We start from the raw sequence: 14,862 nt of genomic DNA, 5'->3' as shown, positions 1-14,862 counted from the left end.
GAGACCACAAGTAAATGACCTAAAGGGGTTTGGACAAATTAGTGGAGGATAAATCCCCAAGTGGTTAGCAAAAGCCTATGTAAGCCACCATCTGCAGGAAGCTGGGAGGATATACCACAGAAAAATTGCTGTTTTGTTTGTTGGGGGTGGTGGTGTTTTGTGTTTGGTGGTGGTAGGTTTTTGTGGTTTCCCCCTCCTCTTCCTACCTCTCTGCTCAAGCGTATATTACTTACTGGTGTGGAAACACGACATTGTACCAGGTAGACTGTAGTCTGACTTTGTGCTGAAGTTAGTATGTTCTGTGGAAGAACCAAGAGTTGTGAAATATGTTGGTGTCTAAGAAGTGTCCTGCAAACTAAGTATGCGTATAGGTGCAGATCCACTTTGCTAATTTTCTTTGAAATGCTTTGAACCCCATGTGAAGTTCCAGTTAGCTGAGGTGGAACTGTGGCCACAATTGTCAGCACAAAAGAAGGTGCAAGAGAGAATTTATTAGGCAGTAGGAGGTACTTTGAGAAAGAAGTAGTCTAGACAAAGGAGATGATCTGTCTTGACATATATTTAGGCTATTGTGGTGTGAAATAAGGAGGGTCTGATTCTTTAAACCTGAAGGTGTAGTAAAGCTAGCAAGACAGAGAAGCAAATAAATCAGATTATTCTGATAGAATATTACAATGGCTGTTTTATCCAGTAATGATGTCTTGAAAATTACAGCTGGACCAGAAGGGAAGCAGGATAAGAGCATATATAATAATTCTGAAAAAATTGATGGGATTACAGATGAGGAAACTGAATTTTTAAAAAGTTGTTAAGGAAAAAACCAAGCCTGTTGTGTGTTCTCTCTCTCTCTCAATAGGAATATACATTATAGATATGCAAGAAGTTTAAAAGCTAAAACTAGTGAACTTTGAGTGTCTTATACTTGAGGAAGGTCTTGATTACCAAAAATTGCAGAGACCTGGTTGGATAATAATAAAACAACAGAAAGATTTGAAGCATTACTTTAAAAATTGTACTTTCAGACTTCTAGCTGTGTGCATGCACACAAACAGATTAAACTTGTCTCCTTGTGTGCACCTTAGAGAAACAATATAATGACAGCTGACCAACTGTTTCATGGAGTGTTATATGTAGAGTATGCAAGCAAGAAAAATTACTTTTGCTTGAGGAATTTAAGACATTTGGTTAGCTTAATCCAGAATTGCAGCATTTAGCTATTTTTGAAAGATGCCTAAATTCAGTAAACATTTCCTTGTTTAACCTGAAAATTTTCTGACATACTCTGTTGTCCTCTATGTTTCTCAGAGCTCTACCAGTCTGAGCAGTGTCTACTACATGATGAAATTAAAAAACAAACAAACAAACAAAAAAAACCCCAAAAACCAAAACAACCACCAGCCCAAAAGCCCAGATACTGCCGTAGAGCATCTCTGTCTCCAGAGCTAGCCCAGTTCAAGCATTCAGGGTTTAAACACTCCTACTAGTGGAACAGTGACTGGATCAGACTTATCAGAAAATGCTATTGCAGCACATTCAATTCCTTTTGTGCAGAAACAAATGTTGGATAAAACACAGAGTATCCTGGGGCTATAGGGTCTCCAACTGAGAGTTCTCCCATACTAAACAAAGAGAATCTTGATCTTAGCTTTTTCTTATCTACCAGTGATGGGGTGGGTTTTTTGGTTTGGTTTGTGGGTTTTTTGGTTTTTTTTTTTACAACTTCTGGAAGAGGAATGTGAAGTGCTTCTGTCTTGTCATAGCATGTAGCACTTTTAGGGGATTCTTTTGAAGACTGGTTTGAAACCCCTTCTAGCTGTTGAAACCATTGAATCATTGAAACTACTTTTTGCCTTGTGCCAGCAAATTATACCTCCTGGTGCTTTTGGAGGATGTCAGTGAATGAAGCTCAAGTTTTTTTGAAAGGACTGTTTAGGTGTATATTTACAAGAGGAAATTCTTGGCTATGGGTTTGGCAAGCTAAATGGTAGGTGTAAAAATATATTGAAGAAAAGCTTATAAAAATAGCCTTGATGCAGCCAGTAAAGAGATATGTGAAGGGTTGAGACATTAAGAAGGAAGAATTGAGTTAGAAGAATTGATATCAAATTAACTGATATAAATTTCCCAGCATTATGAAGCATGTACAATGAGCATTGTGACAGGATTCCTAGTGTTTCTTGGTAACTTAAAAGGCACACACTTGGTGACCGGTGTGACAGAGGAGTCATGTATTGATCTGATAATCTAAAATGCATTCAGTTATTGGGCTGTGATGGTAAAAAGCCAGGAAGTTTCATAAAACTCTAAAACGTGTGAATTTTTTTAATGGAACCATGTACTGTTAGGGAAATCTAGCATATAGATAAATTTGGATCCATAAAGGTAAATTGGAGAATTATGGAGCTATAAACTGCTTGTATTCCTCAATGGGTTCTAAATTAACAAAGATCTTGGGTCGTGGTGTGATTATCAGGATGGATGCTTTCATTCAGTGAGCACTGTGTGCAAAAAAAATAGAAGTGTGATAGGAAACATAGTCACTGGACTGGAGTGAGCAAGTGTGTGTGTGCATAGTAAAGGTGTATTTTTGAATGTTTACTTAGAATGGCTGCTGTAATTATGACAACTCCTTAACATATAGTAAAAATAGTTATGATGAAAAGGTTGGAGGATCTCTGCTTCCCAACACCCTTTTCCTTTTCCCTTCTTCCCATGCCCCTTAAAGAAAGACTTGTAAATTATGTGATCTTTTAATTTAGAAAAGAAGTAAAGAGAAATGGATGCAAAATTTATAACACATAAATGGTAGATGGAAGAATATTTTAGAAGATTAAGTCCTGGTCTCATACAGGAGTGTATTACACCATGAAATTAAAATAATCAGGAATCAATTACAAATGCTTGATTTTTCAGAGTATTTTATTAGTGTGTTATTGCTTGCCATGGTAAGTTGTTATGCCCAAATTGTGAAGACAGTTTTTAAAAATGTAAACTCTGTGGGTACCAAGCCTCAAAATTAAGTTTTTTCATGATTAAAAAACCAGTGCAAATAACAAGTCTAGTAGAGACGAGGAAGAGAATCATCTTGGGTAGATTATTCCACAAATGCCTGCAGTCAGGTTCTTGTTATCCTGCAGTGGTTTCCCTCTGATTCATACTAAATGGAATAGTGGACTCAATAGCTAACTAATTACTTTGTGTTTTGGTAGTCCTGCATCACTGTAATGCTTAACATGTTGCTTTTTAGGAACTTAAGATTTCTGTTCTTACTTTTGGTTTCTGAATTGGTAATTATGATTGGCTCTGTTTTGCTATATTACATACACTTGGTTTTGAATTTTTTTTCTTTCCCCTTCTAAGGATTATGTACTGAAGGCCTGTACCGTGTTAGTGGGAATAAAACAGATCAAGATAACATTCAGAAACAGTTTGATCAAGGTAATGACAGATTTTATTATTTAAACCCAAAACAGAACTTGAAGTCTTCATGTATTTGTCATAGTGACAAAAAGGGTTGCACTTTCAAGCTCACTTCCATAGCAACTAAGTACTTGCTCTGGTAGATTATATTGGTATAGTCCAATATAACCTACCTTACCAATGAAGCTGTGTATCTACCAAAGATGGGATTTTTAAGTGCTGTTAAAATAATTTCTAGGTGGTATTCTAGTGTTTAACATTTAAATGCAATCCTAGCTAGCGGCTCCTTGTGATAGTAGTGGGAAGCATTGATCCCTAGCCATTAAGGTATTCACTTCCCCTCCTTATCCTGCCCACCCCCACCAAATGTAGTACTTTTTGATACTTATTTTATTGAAAACTTCTTGAATAATATGGATTAACAATTAAAACTTGATAATAAATTTCTAACACAACCTTTCTCATGCTAGAATATATTGGAATATGATTGGTAGATTATGTTTACTTTGTGTTGAAAGAGAGGGTCAGCATTATTTTTTTCCATCTCTCTTCTCATTTAATTTATGATCTCAGTTGATATTTCAAAATGAAAGCACTTCTTAAAGGTTCTTGGTTATTCATTATGAAGCTGAGCCTATGAAAAATAGTAAAATTCCTCCTAGATGAGGAAAACAAATGTACTATTTTTTTTATAAATCACTGTGCTGTTTCAGATAATATATTAGATTTGTCCATGTATGGTCATTGGTATGGGTTTTTTTTTCTTTTTTTTAAAGGGCTTCATGTGATCACATGAACACAGTCACATGAATTCTGCAAATTCGGGTACCAGTTTAAAAAAAATATTTTGGGAAATAGAATGCAACACTTCTGATTAATCAATTTTGCCTAATAAGGAGCTTAGTCAATGGCAAATAGAAGCATTTAAGTCTGTATGGAGAATTATACAACTTTATTTTTCTGATCATCTTCAGTTTACTTACAATGCTCAGTTTTCTTACAGTTCATTTTGTCGGGGTCAGAGTCATGGCAGCTTTATCCATAGGCTCACCTTTTAACGTGTTTTTAAAAAAATGTTTGGCAACACTTTAATTTTCAGTGTTTTAAATAAATTCTTCTTTTCATAAAATACTGTGAGGAATGATAGCTATAGGTTTTACTTCCATTGCTGTTTAATTTTGTTTTTCAGATCATAATATCAGTCTAGAGTCTATGGGAGTAACAGTAAATGCAGTGGCTGGGGCTCTTAAAGCTTTTTTTGCAGATCTGCCAGATCCATTAATTCCTTACTCTCTGCATCAAGAGTTGTTAGAAACATCAAGTAAGTAACGAACAATTTTGTCTTGATCTAATTGTGTTACATTGATTGTCCCTATTGCAATTTTTGCTTCCTTGTAAGATGAAAGGACTAACTGCATTAAAATGTATGTTGGTGTTTTTTTTAAATTGCTCACATGCGTACATTTTTTGTATTCTTCAAAATCAACAGAACTATATGATGAAATAAATGTAATACATTATTTTTCCTAAATAAGTTGTGGCTTATTTCCTCTTTGCCTAGAAAATTTAATTGGAGAAATCTACTTCCCCCCCTCCCCCCGTATTAGTGCTGCATATGGTGAAAGCTCTTGGAACTGTATTGCAGTTGTTAACAGGGGAAAAAATCCTTGGATTCATTAAGTCGTACATTTAAAGTAGGCTTTAGAAAGGAGGCACATCTATGGAATATTGTGGTAATTCTCTTTTAGATGTTGTTCAAATTTTTTTATGCAATCCCTGTAAGATGTAGTGCTTAATTTTGTTTGCCTTACATTTTTTCAGATACTTCCAAGTAAAATGGTTAAATAGTTCCCCTTTCTTAGAGAATCTTTCTCTTGTATTGGCAGCAAACTCTTTCAGAAAAAGACTGCTGTGCATTTTTGCAGGATACAACTGTGATATACAGTATTCTTAATGCTTTTTTGTTCAAAACATGAAAATACTAGTAAAAACCTCAGGCTTGGGCCTGGACTTGATTAACATATAGTCCGTTAGAAATTTTATAATTTTGGATGATATTTGTAGATACCTATTTGTGGGTTTCTACTGTATTTTTCAGGCAAATTGCTTGTGTCATGTAGTTAGTTAAGTTTTATTTTTTCCTTAAAAGCATATCAGTTAAATTTCAGTCAAAACGTGCAATAACGTATTCTAAATGGACTTACTGTTTTCAGATGCCATTAATAATGCTTTAAATTTCTATTCAGGATATATTGGAGCATATTTAAACTATTTCTGCAGTACTTGGGTACATCAAATTTCTTTTTAGCAATGCAGTTAAGTAATAGAGGTGAACTTGTATTACTTTTTATGATATGAATCATCAGGGAATAGAAGTATATTCTTCAGAATGTGTAGTTCTACAATACTTTAGTGGCATTTTCCACAACTGTGTTAGCAACAGCATTTGTTGTTAAGGGTGGGTTTTTTAATTGTTATTTTATTCTGTAGTCCTTTCTTATATGTTGCTTATTTCCTTTTAGAAGCATAAGCAACGTCTATTGAGCCTGTGAAAATTCTTGTTCTCCTTTAAACAGTATATTTAAAATTGCTGCACCAGGCTCAATCATAATTTTAAAAATTATTTCAAGAACTGATAAGCTTAAGATACTCTAAGTTCATGTGAATGTCTTCCTTCCCCCAGACCTGTATGAAACTTCAGTCCGAATAAATCTTAACTGATATATCTAAGTCATAAGTTTGCAAGCAAAGGAAAATTCTGACAAGAAATGACCCTGTCACATTGTTCGTTATCATTCTACAAGCCAACAATGAGCTAATCATGTGATTCTTTGCTGTTAAACACATATAAATAATTGTGTTTAAATGTAGAAAAATATTTTTATGTTAAATAGTTAACTCTATAATAATAAGGTTATTCTGTGCAATAGTGTATGCAGACAGGAATTTTAACAAATATTTTCTTGCTTTGTATTTTCTCTGTGGGTATCTTGTTTGTACATTTATACCAGACAAAAGACTTGGCAACACTTTATCCAGTATGTCTTTCTAGATGTATCACAATGTCACTTATTTCTATAGAAATCCTGGATAAGACAGAACGGCTACACGAGTTAAAAGAAATTGTGAAAAAATTCCACCCAGTGAACTATGATGTCTTCAAATACATAATAACGCATCTAAACAGGTGTAGTATTTTTCTACTAAAATTTTTAAGTTGTAACAATTGCAAAAAAGATTGTGTAAGTGACAATGAATTGACTACTAGAATTGCAAATTTAATTCTGTATTGCTTATCTGTTAGTATAAATGTAGAAAATGAAACGGAGTTAGGGGTTGATTAGGAAAGGTTTATTTATTCTGTTCTCAGATTTTATTGACGTGTAAATATCTGGCATCATTGCTACTATAAAATTATAAGAATGATTGATATTCTAACAAAAGCTTGAAAGAACAACTATGTACCACAGGTATGGTTTTGGGGTTTTTTTTGGCTTTCAGGAAGTAGCTATTAAAATCATAGACTAATATAGGTTTTAAGGGATCTGAAAGTCATTTGGTCTAAACCCATCCTTTAAAGCAGGGCTAGCTTCTCTCAGAATCTAAAATCTGGCACCCAAAAACCCTGCTGAATAAGTAAAATGCAGAACAAAGCTGTAACAGTACATTGGTTACACTTGCTTCCTAAATCTTGCCTCTTGCATGGAAATTTAATGGATTTCTCTTTTAAAATCAAACTCTTATTTCTCTGTTTACTAAAATCTGAAATTAGTATATGTATACTACCTCATAATCTGACCCTTTATGTGCACAAGTGTACAATATTTAGTCATAAAAAACAGGAAGAAAAAGACCCAATGTTTCTTTTTCAGCTAAAATGGAATTATTCTCTGAAATCCACTGAATCGGATTAACTACATTATTTAAAACTAGAATAAACATTACCAAAGCTAAAATAACCTTTTTTTTTTTTTTAAACAAAACCCCTCTGTTATCCAGTGATTTGTCACTTAAAGATCAGCTAGTGATACTTTTTGTGTGCAGTTTTAGATAGAATCACGGAATTGCTAGCGTTTGCAAGAAACCTTTGGAGATTTAGTCCAACCCTACTGCCTTGGCAGAGTCAACTAGAACACGTTATCCAAGACTCTATCCCATTGGGTCTTCAGTATCTTCAAGGAGGGAGATTCCACAGTCTCTCAAGCCACTAGCCTGTGCTAATGCTCAGTCACCCTCACAGTAAAAGAATGTTTTGTTATGCTCAGGAAGAATTCCCTCTGTGTGTTTGTGCCTTTTGCTTTTTGTCCTGGCACTGGGCACCACTCAGAAGAGTCTCCATCCTCCTATTGGATATTTTACAACCAATGCGAAGACTTCTCCTGAGCTTTTTGCAGGCTAAGCAGTCACAACTTTCTCTTTGAGTGCTCTTTGGTCTCTTGATGATCTTTGTGTCCCTTTACGGGCCTCGCTTCAGTATGTCCACGTGTCTGTTGTGCTGGAGAGCCCAGAGCTGGGTCCCGTACTCCAGATGTGGCCTTCGCAGCGCTGAGTGGAGGGGAAAGATCATCTCCCTAAACCTGCTGACAGTATTCCTAATACAGCTTAGGATGCCGTTGGCTGCCTTTGCCACATGGACATGTTGCTGGCTCATGTTCAGTTTGTTGTCCACCAGGTCCTTCTCTGCAATGGTACTTTCCAGCCAGACAATTGTGTATATATACACCAGTAAGCTTTTCATGACATTTAAATTGTTAATTTTTTCCAGACTAGTGGTTTTGAAGGTACTTGTAATGAACTAACTGGGCATTCAATATGGGTGCAGAAATGACACCTTTTAACTTCCCCTGTTTAGTCAGAGAGAATGTCTGTGCCCTGTGTTGCAGTTTGGAAGAAGTCTTCTCTTTTCACTGGATGTATAAGAAACATTAGAATTGAGGCACCTACTTTTATGCTTCTCTTAATCGCGTATACTACTTGGTAAAGCTTCATAAAGTTGTCACTTTTCAGGGAAATGAATCAATTTTTCCATTGCAATCTTGCCAAATACAAATTCAGCCCTAAAATAGATAACTTCGTATCAATGGATATAACTATTCTATGCATTTGCGTATTACAGAATTGCAAGATGCGCTTGCATGTATTGAAAACAAAACATCTCAAACCTGACACAGTTCGTAGTTACCTGAAATGTTTCAATGCTTCTTAATGGACCTGTTTCAAATTATTGTGGAAGAGTGGCAATCTGAATTGTCAAAAGTCTTCAGTTGGTCACCTACTTGCATAACGCAGCTGAATGTACAGTGTCAAGTACATGGAATGCTGCAAGTAAGAGCTAAATAAAATATTAAAAAAGCCTGAGTAGTTTCTAATGCATGCATATCTACAGAGAAATATATTAATCACGGAACGTACTGGAGAATGTAAGTGATGTACACTCCTTTAATGATGACTTATTCACACTGCAGTTTGCTAGTAACAAAATAATGTTTTCTTAAGTATGAAGGGCTGTCAGTTTTTGTCTCATTTGCAATGTCAGGTAGTTGCATTCCATTCAACAAGAAAACTGCTTGAGTGTAAGCAATTGCATATATATAGAGGGAGATATAGGTGGATACAGGATCTTAAAGGGAACTTGTAACTAAACTATTTACAGTCTATATTTATTTTCAAGAGATTAATTTGTGGTAGATTACTGCTAGTGTATAATTAAAATGGAAATGTTGTTCAAGTGAATTGATAAGAATTCTCTCCTCATCACAAACTGAAGTTTTAAATGCTTTGGTTTTACATTATATGTCACTAAAGTAAGAAAAGTGGTATTGTATAGTTAATAGTGGCTGGTGATAGATCCTATTTTGGTGTGTCCACAAGCATATAACTGTGTTATTTAAACAAAAAATACAAGTATTATCCAGATGAGTTTGCTGTTGAAATACATGAGGCCAATAACTCTGAGAGTATAATAAATGGCAACAATACAATGAATTTTTCTTTAGTGTGATAGGCACCTTTTAGAGCATACTAAGCTATCTAATTGCAGTTGATTAACTGTAAGCAGAAGTGGGTTTTAAAGATCGAGTTGAAACAGGACAGTGTTGAATTGACATTAGCTTCCTTGATAATGACTCCCTTTAAACATAAGGGCTAATATGGCAAAATGTGCCTCTGAAGTCTGGAAAAACATAGGTGTACAGGTTTAAAAGTCTTATCATTGAGCAGCCTGAAGCTCCTGAAGAATTTGCAGTGGAGGAAGGTGGCAGGTTCAAGAAGAACTTCATTTTTCATTTTGAGTGAACATAAAAGGAGGTAAATAGACCTTTGCTAAGAATTTACAGGAAGATTCTGAAGTAGTTTGGGAAAGTTTGGTAGGAAATGGCATACAGGTTGGTAAGTTTTTGTTTATCCTTAGAAAGGACACGAGAGAAAGGTGATATGAGGTGTAATGCTCTTCTTTTCCCACTTCTAGCCGTAGCTTGCTATTGCTTCATTTGTTGGATTTAGTGATGATGCAGCCGTAGCATGTTCTAATGAAAACAGAAATAGGGGAAACCTAATTTTCTGGTCTCAGACACCCTGTTGCCACCCCGTAGGCTGATGCCAGGAAGTTGAAGGAGAGGGAGAAGGAAGAAGGGAAGATTGAAACTTCACCTGTTATCCACAGCAGCAGCAGTCTACGGCTAGATAGGATTAGATTTAAGAAATAGTATGCTAGACCGCAAGCAGTGAACTCAAGACAAGGGGGGGAAAAAAGGGTGCATGAGAAGACTTAAGTGCATAATCAAATCCTAGAAGTGCAACTGAAGCCCCTTCCTTGAAAGATTTTTAAATTAAGAGCAAAAAATGAGAGGAAAAAAGTCTGCAAAATAGATGATCTGGCTTTTATTTCAGTTTGCTTAGCAGATGCTATTTTTCCCCAGTTTTATAACTTACCTTGCTGTAATTTGTTCTCTGTTGAAACACTATTACAGAGTTTGAAATACATTTAGGAGTTTTACGTTTTAGAGTAACTGCCTGTACCTTTTCCCTGATAGATTCATTGTCCCATCTCAGTGTCTTATGCTTAAATTTTATATAATTCTTGTCTAATTCTTAGTCATTGCTCTATTGCTAGAGGTAGTCTAGGAGGAATTTAAACACAGAAGAATTTGGTATAGGAAGAAAACTGTTTTAATAAAAATGCTAAGCAAAATGTAAGCTTACATTTATATTCCGGTTCTTTAATCCTTGAATGAAGTTCAAATGTAATTCTTTTAGAATAGAAACTATGAATATTTCTGTCATTCAGAAATAGTATCCACATATCCTTTGGACAAAACTTATTCAAAACAGATTGAGACGCGATATTTGTGTACCCTCACACTATTTGGAATAAATAATGCGCATGCTAAAAGGGAAGTCTATCCTTTATGTTTTCCACTATACATGTATTGTAAATGAGTGAAAATATTTTCTTGTAACATTACTTCTAGTATTTACTATGGTTTTCACAGCTTTTGAATCTATGGACTACAGCCAGCTGTCAGAAATTCTTGAAGTCTGCTCTTGTTAATCATCAAAATTGTAACTGACAAGTTACTGAAACTTTATTTTCGGGCTATTCCTGCAGGACAACTGTAGCTCAGTTACCTTTGTGTTGTCCACTGTAGTGTAGGAATTGCATGTTCTCAGCTGAATGACTATCTTAGGTGCTGTCAGATTTATTAACATACGATTTTTCACATATCTCTACTTCTAGATAAAATTTGATATTACTTTAGAATGCAGAGTGTTTTTAGAAAACAAAATATTCTGACTCTTTCTAGCCTATTACTATGAAAAGCAGTGCATTTTTTTTTGAGGAGGTATTTAGTTATACATGATAAATTTGGTTAACAGGATGGCTTGTTGGGATTTGTTGGTTTTCTTGTAATAACGACTTGCGATCATAACTGAAGAAGCTGCTTCAGTCCCTGCTTAAAAGCAGGCAACTTCTAGGAAGAGAAACCTAGTTGGAAAAGTTTGTGTTATACACTAAAAAATAAAACAAAATGAATGTGTGTTGATATTAGTTGATATTATTTCCACTGATGATGATGATTACAGCTTGGCCAGTGTGAAAAAAACCTGCAGAGCTGCACTTTAATCAACACTTCATTTTTGGGGGGTTTGTGTTTGGTTTTAACATGTGATCTAATGTGTTCTCCTCTTTGTTTGCCATAGATGTTAGTTAATATCTGACTGTCCTACAAAAAGAAGCCATTTCTGTAATTTTTCTTCAAGACATTTTAATGGACAAAACTTTAATTTTATGAAATACTGTAGCTGGCTAAGAAATTTAAATATTTTATTTATTATTGTCATTTCAGAATATTGGTGGAACGTTGAATTTCTTTCTTGATTAAAAGCTTAATCAGTTTTTGCATTCGTTAGCTATCCAAATCTGGAAAAGTCATGGTTTCTAAACTTTCTTTTGCGTAATCACTTAAAAATCTCAAGAACGATTGTTTTAATGGATAAGCTGGAGGAAAGATTGTTTACAATAACGCTCACACTTAGAGATCTATGAATATATTTGTTGTTGACTGCATACTGGTTTTAATTCATTCTGTGCATGTTGTCATTTCAGGGTTAGTCAGCAATATAAAACCAACTTTATGACTGCTGATAACTTATCGATTTGTTTCTGGCCTACTCTGATGAGACCTGATTTTGAAAACAGAGAGTTTCTTTCTACCACCAAAATCCACCAGTCAGTTGTAGAGACCTTCATTCAACAGTGTCAATTTTTCTTTTACAATGGAGAGATTGTAGAAGCACCTAACCCAGTGGCATGTCAGCCGCCGCCTTCCACCGCAGTGCAGATGGTGGAACCAATGGTACCTCTTCAGTTACCACCACCTCTGCAGCCTCAGCTGATACAGTCGCAGTTACCAGCAGACCCTCTTGGTATTATATAAACAGAAGATGATTGCAGGCAGCCTGGCACTGGACAGTAAAGACAAGCTATAGACATGCATGTTTCAGGATACAGTAATGTACGTCATATTTAGGAAAAATATTTCCCATACAGCTGATTGGACATCTTTTTGTTATATCCCGTACTGTGTTCCTCATTTGTACACACTGCAGATAAAAACTATGTGATAAGCATGACTGGAGCGGTTTAATTTTGAAAAGCAAAAATAGCTATAAAGTACAAAGCTGCTGCTGCATGATACCTTATTGCAATCACTATATCATTCCTGTGACAGTTTGTCACAATATATTGTGAATAAAATTTTTCTATACAAATTTAATGATTTAAAATATTACATTTATGAAACATTCAGTGCTTACAGCCTTCTTTATGGCTGGTTTTGTTATTTAACGTGCTATTTTTGGCAATTTTATTCACATTCAAGCATTCTGTGTAAACAACTAAAACCCATCTATAGTTTATTTTGTAATCTCCTGGCTACTTATGTGACTGTATGCTTAGGATGGTTCATGGAAGAATGCATAATGCACTGTTGAGAATTTTACAATCCCTCACCATCCATCTTTACTTTAAGTAAACCTGTGGACAGTTTGTTAAGGGTGGGTGAACTTGCTTATTATTTCTTACAGCACAATACCAAGGACATGCTTGTTGTAAAAGTGAGTTTCAAATATTGTACAAAAATTTCGATGTTGCCTACTTATTTCTTTATGTTCCATTACTGAACTAAACATTTTGTAAAACTGTTAATTCTGTAAACAGCTGCATGTTTAAAAGATCATTGATGGTCTTGTAAACCTAATCTAATATATTTTAGATATTTTAATTTTTCCCACTTGGGAATACATGTAGTGTTTAGAAAATAGTTCATGACGTTTTCATATAAGGTTATACAACTTTTCATACATAAACATTAATTTTGTTGTAGTAAAATCTCTAAACCAAACAATGTTTTAATCTAGGACTTCAATTAATCTATTCTTTAAATCTATTTTTATGTGACCCTTTAAAGATATACAAAAATGCATTGCTAATACATAGCAATAAATACTTTGGGTACTGACAATTAACCTCTTTGGAGTGTGTATATACAAAATCGCATAAACTTGTATGCATATTTTTTTCTGTGGTATGTTGTACTAAAAATTCAAATGACTTTTTTTCACCATATTTTTAAATTATCTCTTTTTTTCCTTTTATTTTCCTTTTATATTGGTACCAATTTTGCTGTAAAACAATGCTGCTTAATTTAAATCTTTTGGTTAAATATTTTGTTAGTGGTAAAAAATTTAGAAGGTTACAAATTGTAGCAGGAGGAGACCATGGATAAACACTACCTGTGAGACTTTTCATAGCAGCTTTTTTTTCTTTCATGCTCAAAATATACCTTTTTAGGTCTGCAGAGAAGAAAAGAGTTTTGGTTCATTCAGCTGCTAGAATGTTTTGTGTAGTTTTTAAAAAAAAAAAAAAAGCTTTATGATGGTCACTGTTTCAATCTTCACTTATAACAAGATTTAAGATCGTCTTGTATGTATTATAGTAAATAGATGATTTTGAGAATTAAGGCTTTTAAGAGTTTGATTTGCTCCATTTTCCCAAAATAAAAATTGCCTTTCCCACTTATGTCCTAGGTATTGTACTTCTAATTATGACTTGGATTATCGTTCTAGAATACTGATACCAGAAACCTGGCTGCTGTTTGAAGTACATGTATATTATAAATTATCTTGATATTGTGTTATATTCTTGCAAGTAATTATCTTTTCTAAGAAAACAAACAAAAAAGTCAACCCTATTCCTATTGCAAAGCACACAGGAATTAATAGTACAATAAAGTCTGTCCTGTAAATTGTAGTATTCTTAACTTGTTCTACTTTACCTGTTGTCTATATAGCTTTTATTTATAGTTGTCAGTCTAATCTTGGCATGTTTAGCAAAGAAAATGAAACTTCAAGAGTTTTATAAACTATTTCTAGGTTGCTAAAGAATTTATTTTTCTACTGTATATGGTATAGACAAAGCATCACATGTACAGGAAACAAGTCTATTTCTAATAGAAGTAAGCTTAATAATAAATGCCAGTCATATCCATATTTAAAAGTTCTTTCTACAAAGTATCTCCAGTCTTTGCAATGTGATTTACATTTTAAACTGTCTTCAAATTCCAAGTTGTTTGCCATAATATTTAACTAATCTTTGAATACTAATTCTTAGAATAATTTACATTCCTTTTCACAATGAACTTTAATGTTGAACTTGTGGTCAGAAGTATTTGCAGTTTCACTCACTTCTTGTGTAAGATGTTATGGCTGAATGACTTAATGATTTTTTTAAAAAAATCTTAATGCTTATATTTGGCCAAATATGAAAGTGTTATTACATTTACTGGATAAAACATAAAAAGAGAAATAAACCATGACATGTGGCCCTTGACTGTCACATGGAGGACTCCCTGCATACTGTTTGCATTATAGAAGTGTTATATG

The 14,862-nt window shown here is 34.3% G+C and overlaps 1 protein-coding gene across 1 annotated transcript in view; it reads left to right on the top strand.

Annotated features, from left to right (window-relative positions):
- The window catches only part of ARHGAP5 (Rho GTPase activating protein 5), a 36,932-nt gene extending 22,479 nt beyond the window's left edge, over nt 1-14,453 (top strand). The window contains exons 3-6 of the mRNA XM_010158367.1: nt 3,361-3,438; nt 4,610-4,741; nt 6,502-6,607; nt 12,026-14,453. Coding sequence (XP_010156669.1) covers nt 3,361-3,438; nt 4,610-4,741; nt 6,502-6,607; nt 12,026-12,356 — 647 coding nt within the window. The 3' untranslated portion in view covers nt 12,357-14,453. The remainder of the gene's footprint in view (nt 1-3,360; nt 3,439-4,609; nt 4,742-6,501; nt 6,608-12,025) is intronic.
- The last annotated feature ends 409 nt before the right edge of the window (nt 14,454-14,862 follow it).

This window comes from Eurypyga helias, unplaced genomic scaffold (genome assembly GCF_000690775.1).
Source record: "Eurypyga helias isolate BGI_N326 unplaced genomic scaffold, ASM69077v1 scaffold13729, whole genome shotgun sequence".
Classification (NCBI taxonomy): Eukaryota; Metazoa; Chordata; class Aves; order Eurypygiformes; family Eurypygidae; genus Eurypyga; species Eurypyga helias.
The sequence above is the reverse complement of the archived record's forward strand: the minus strand, read 5'-3'. Positions and strand labels throughout refer to the sequence as shown.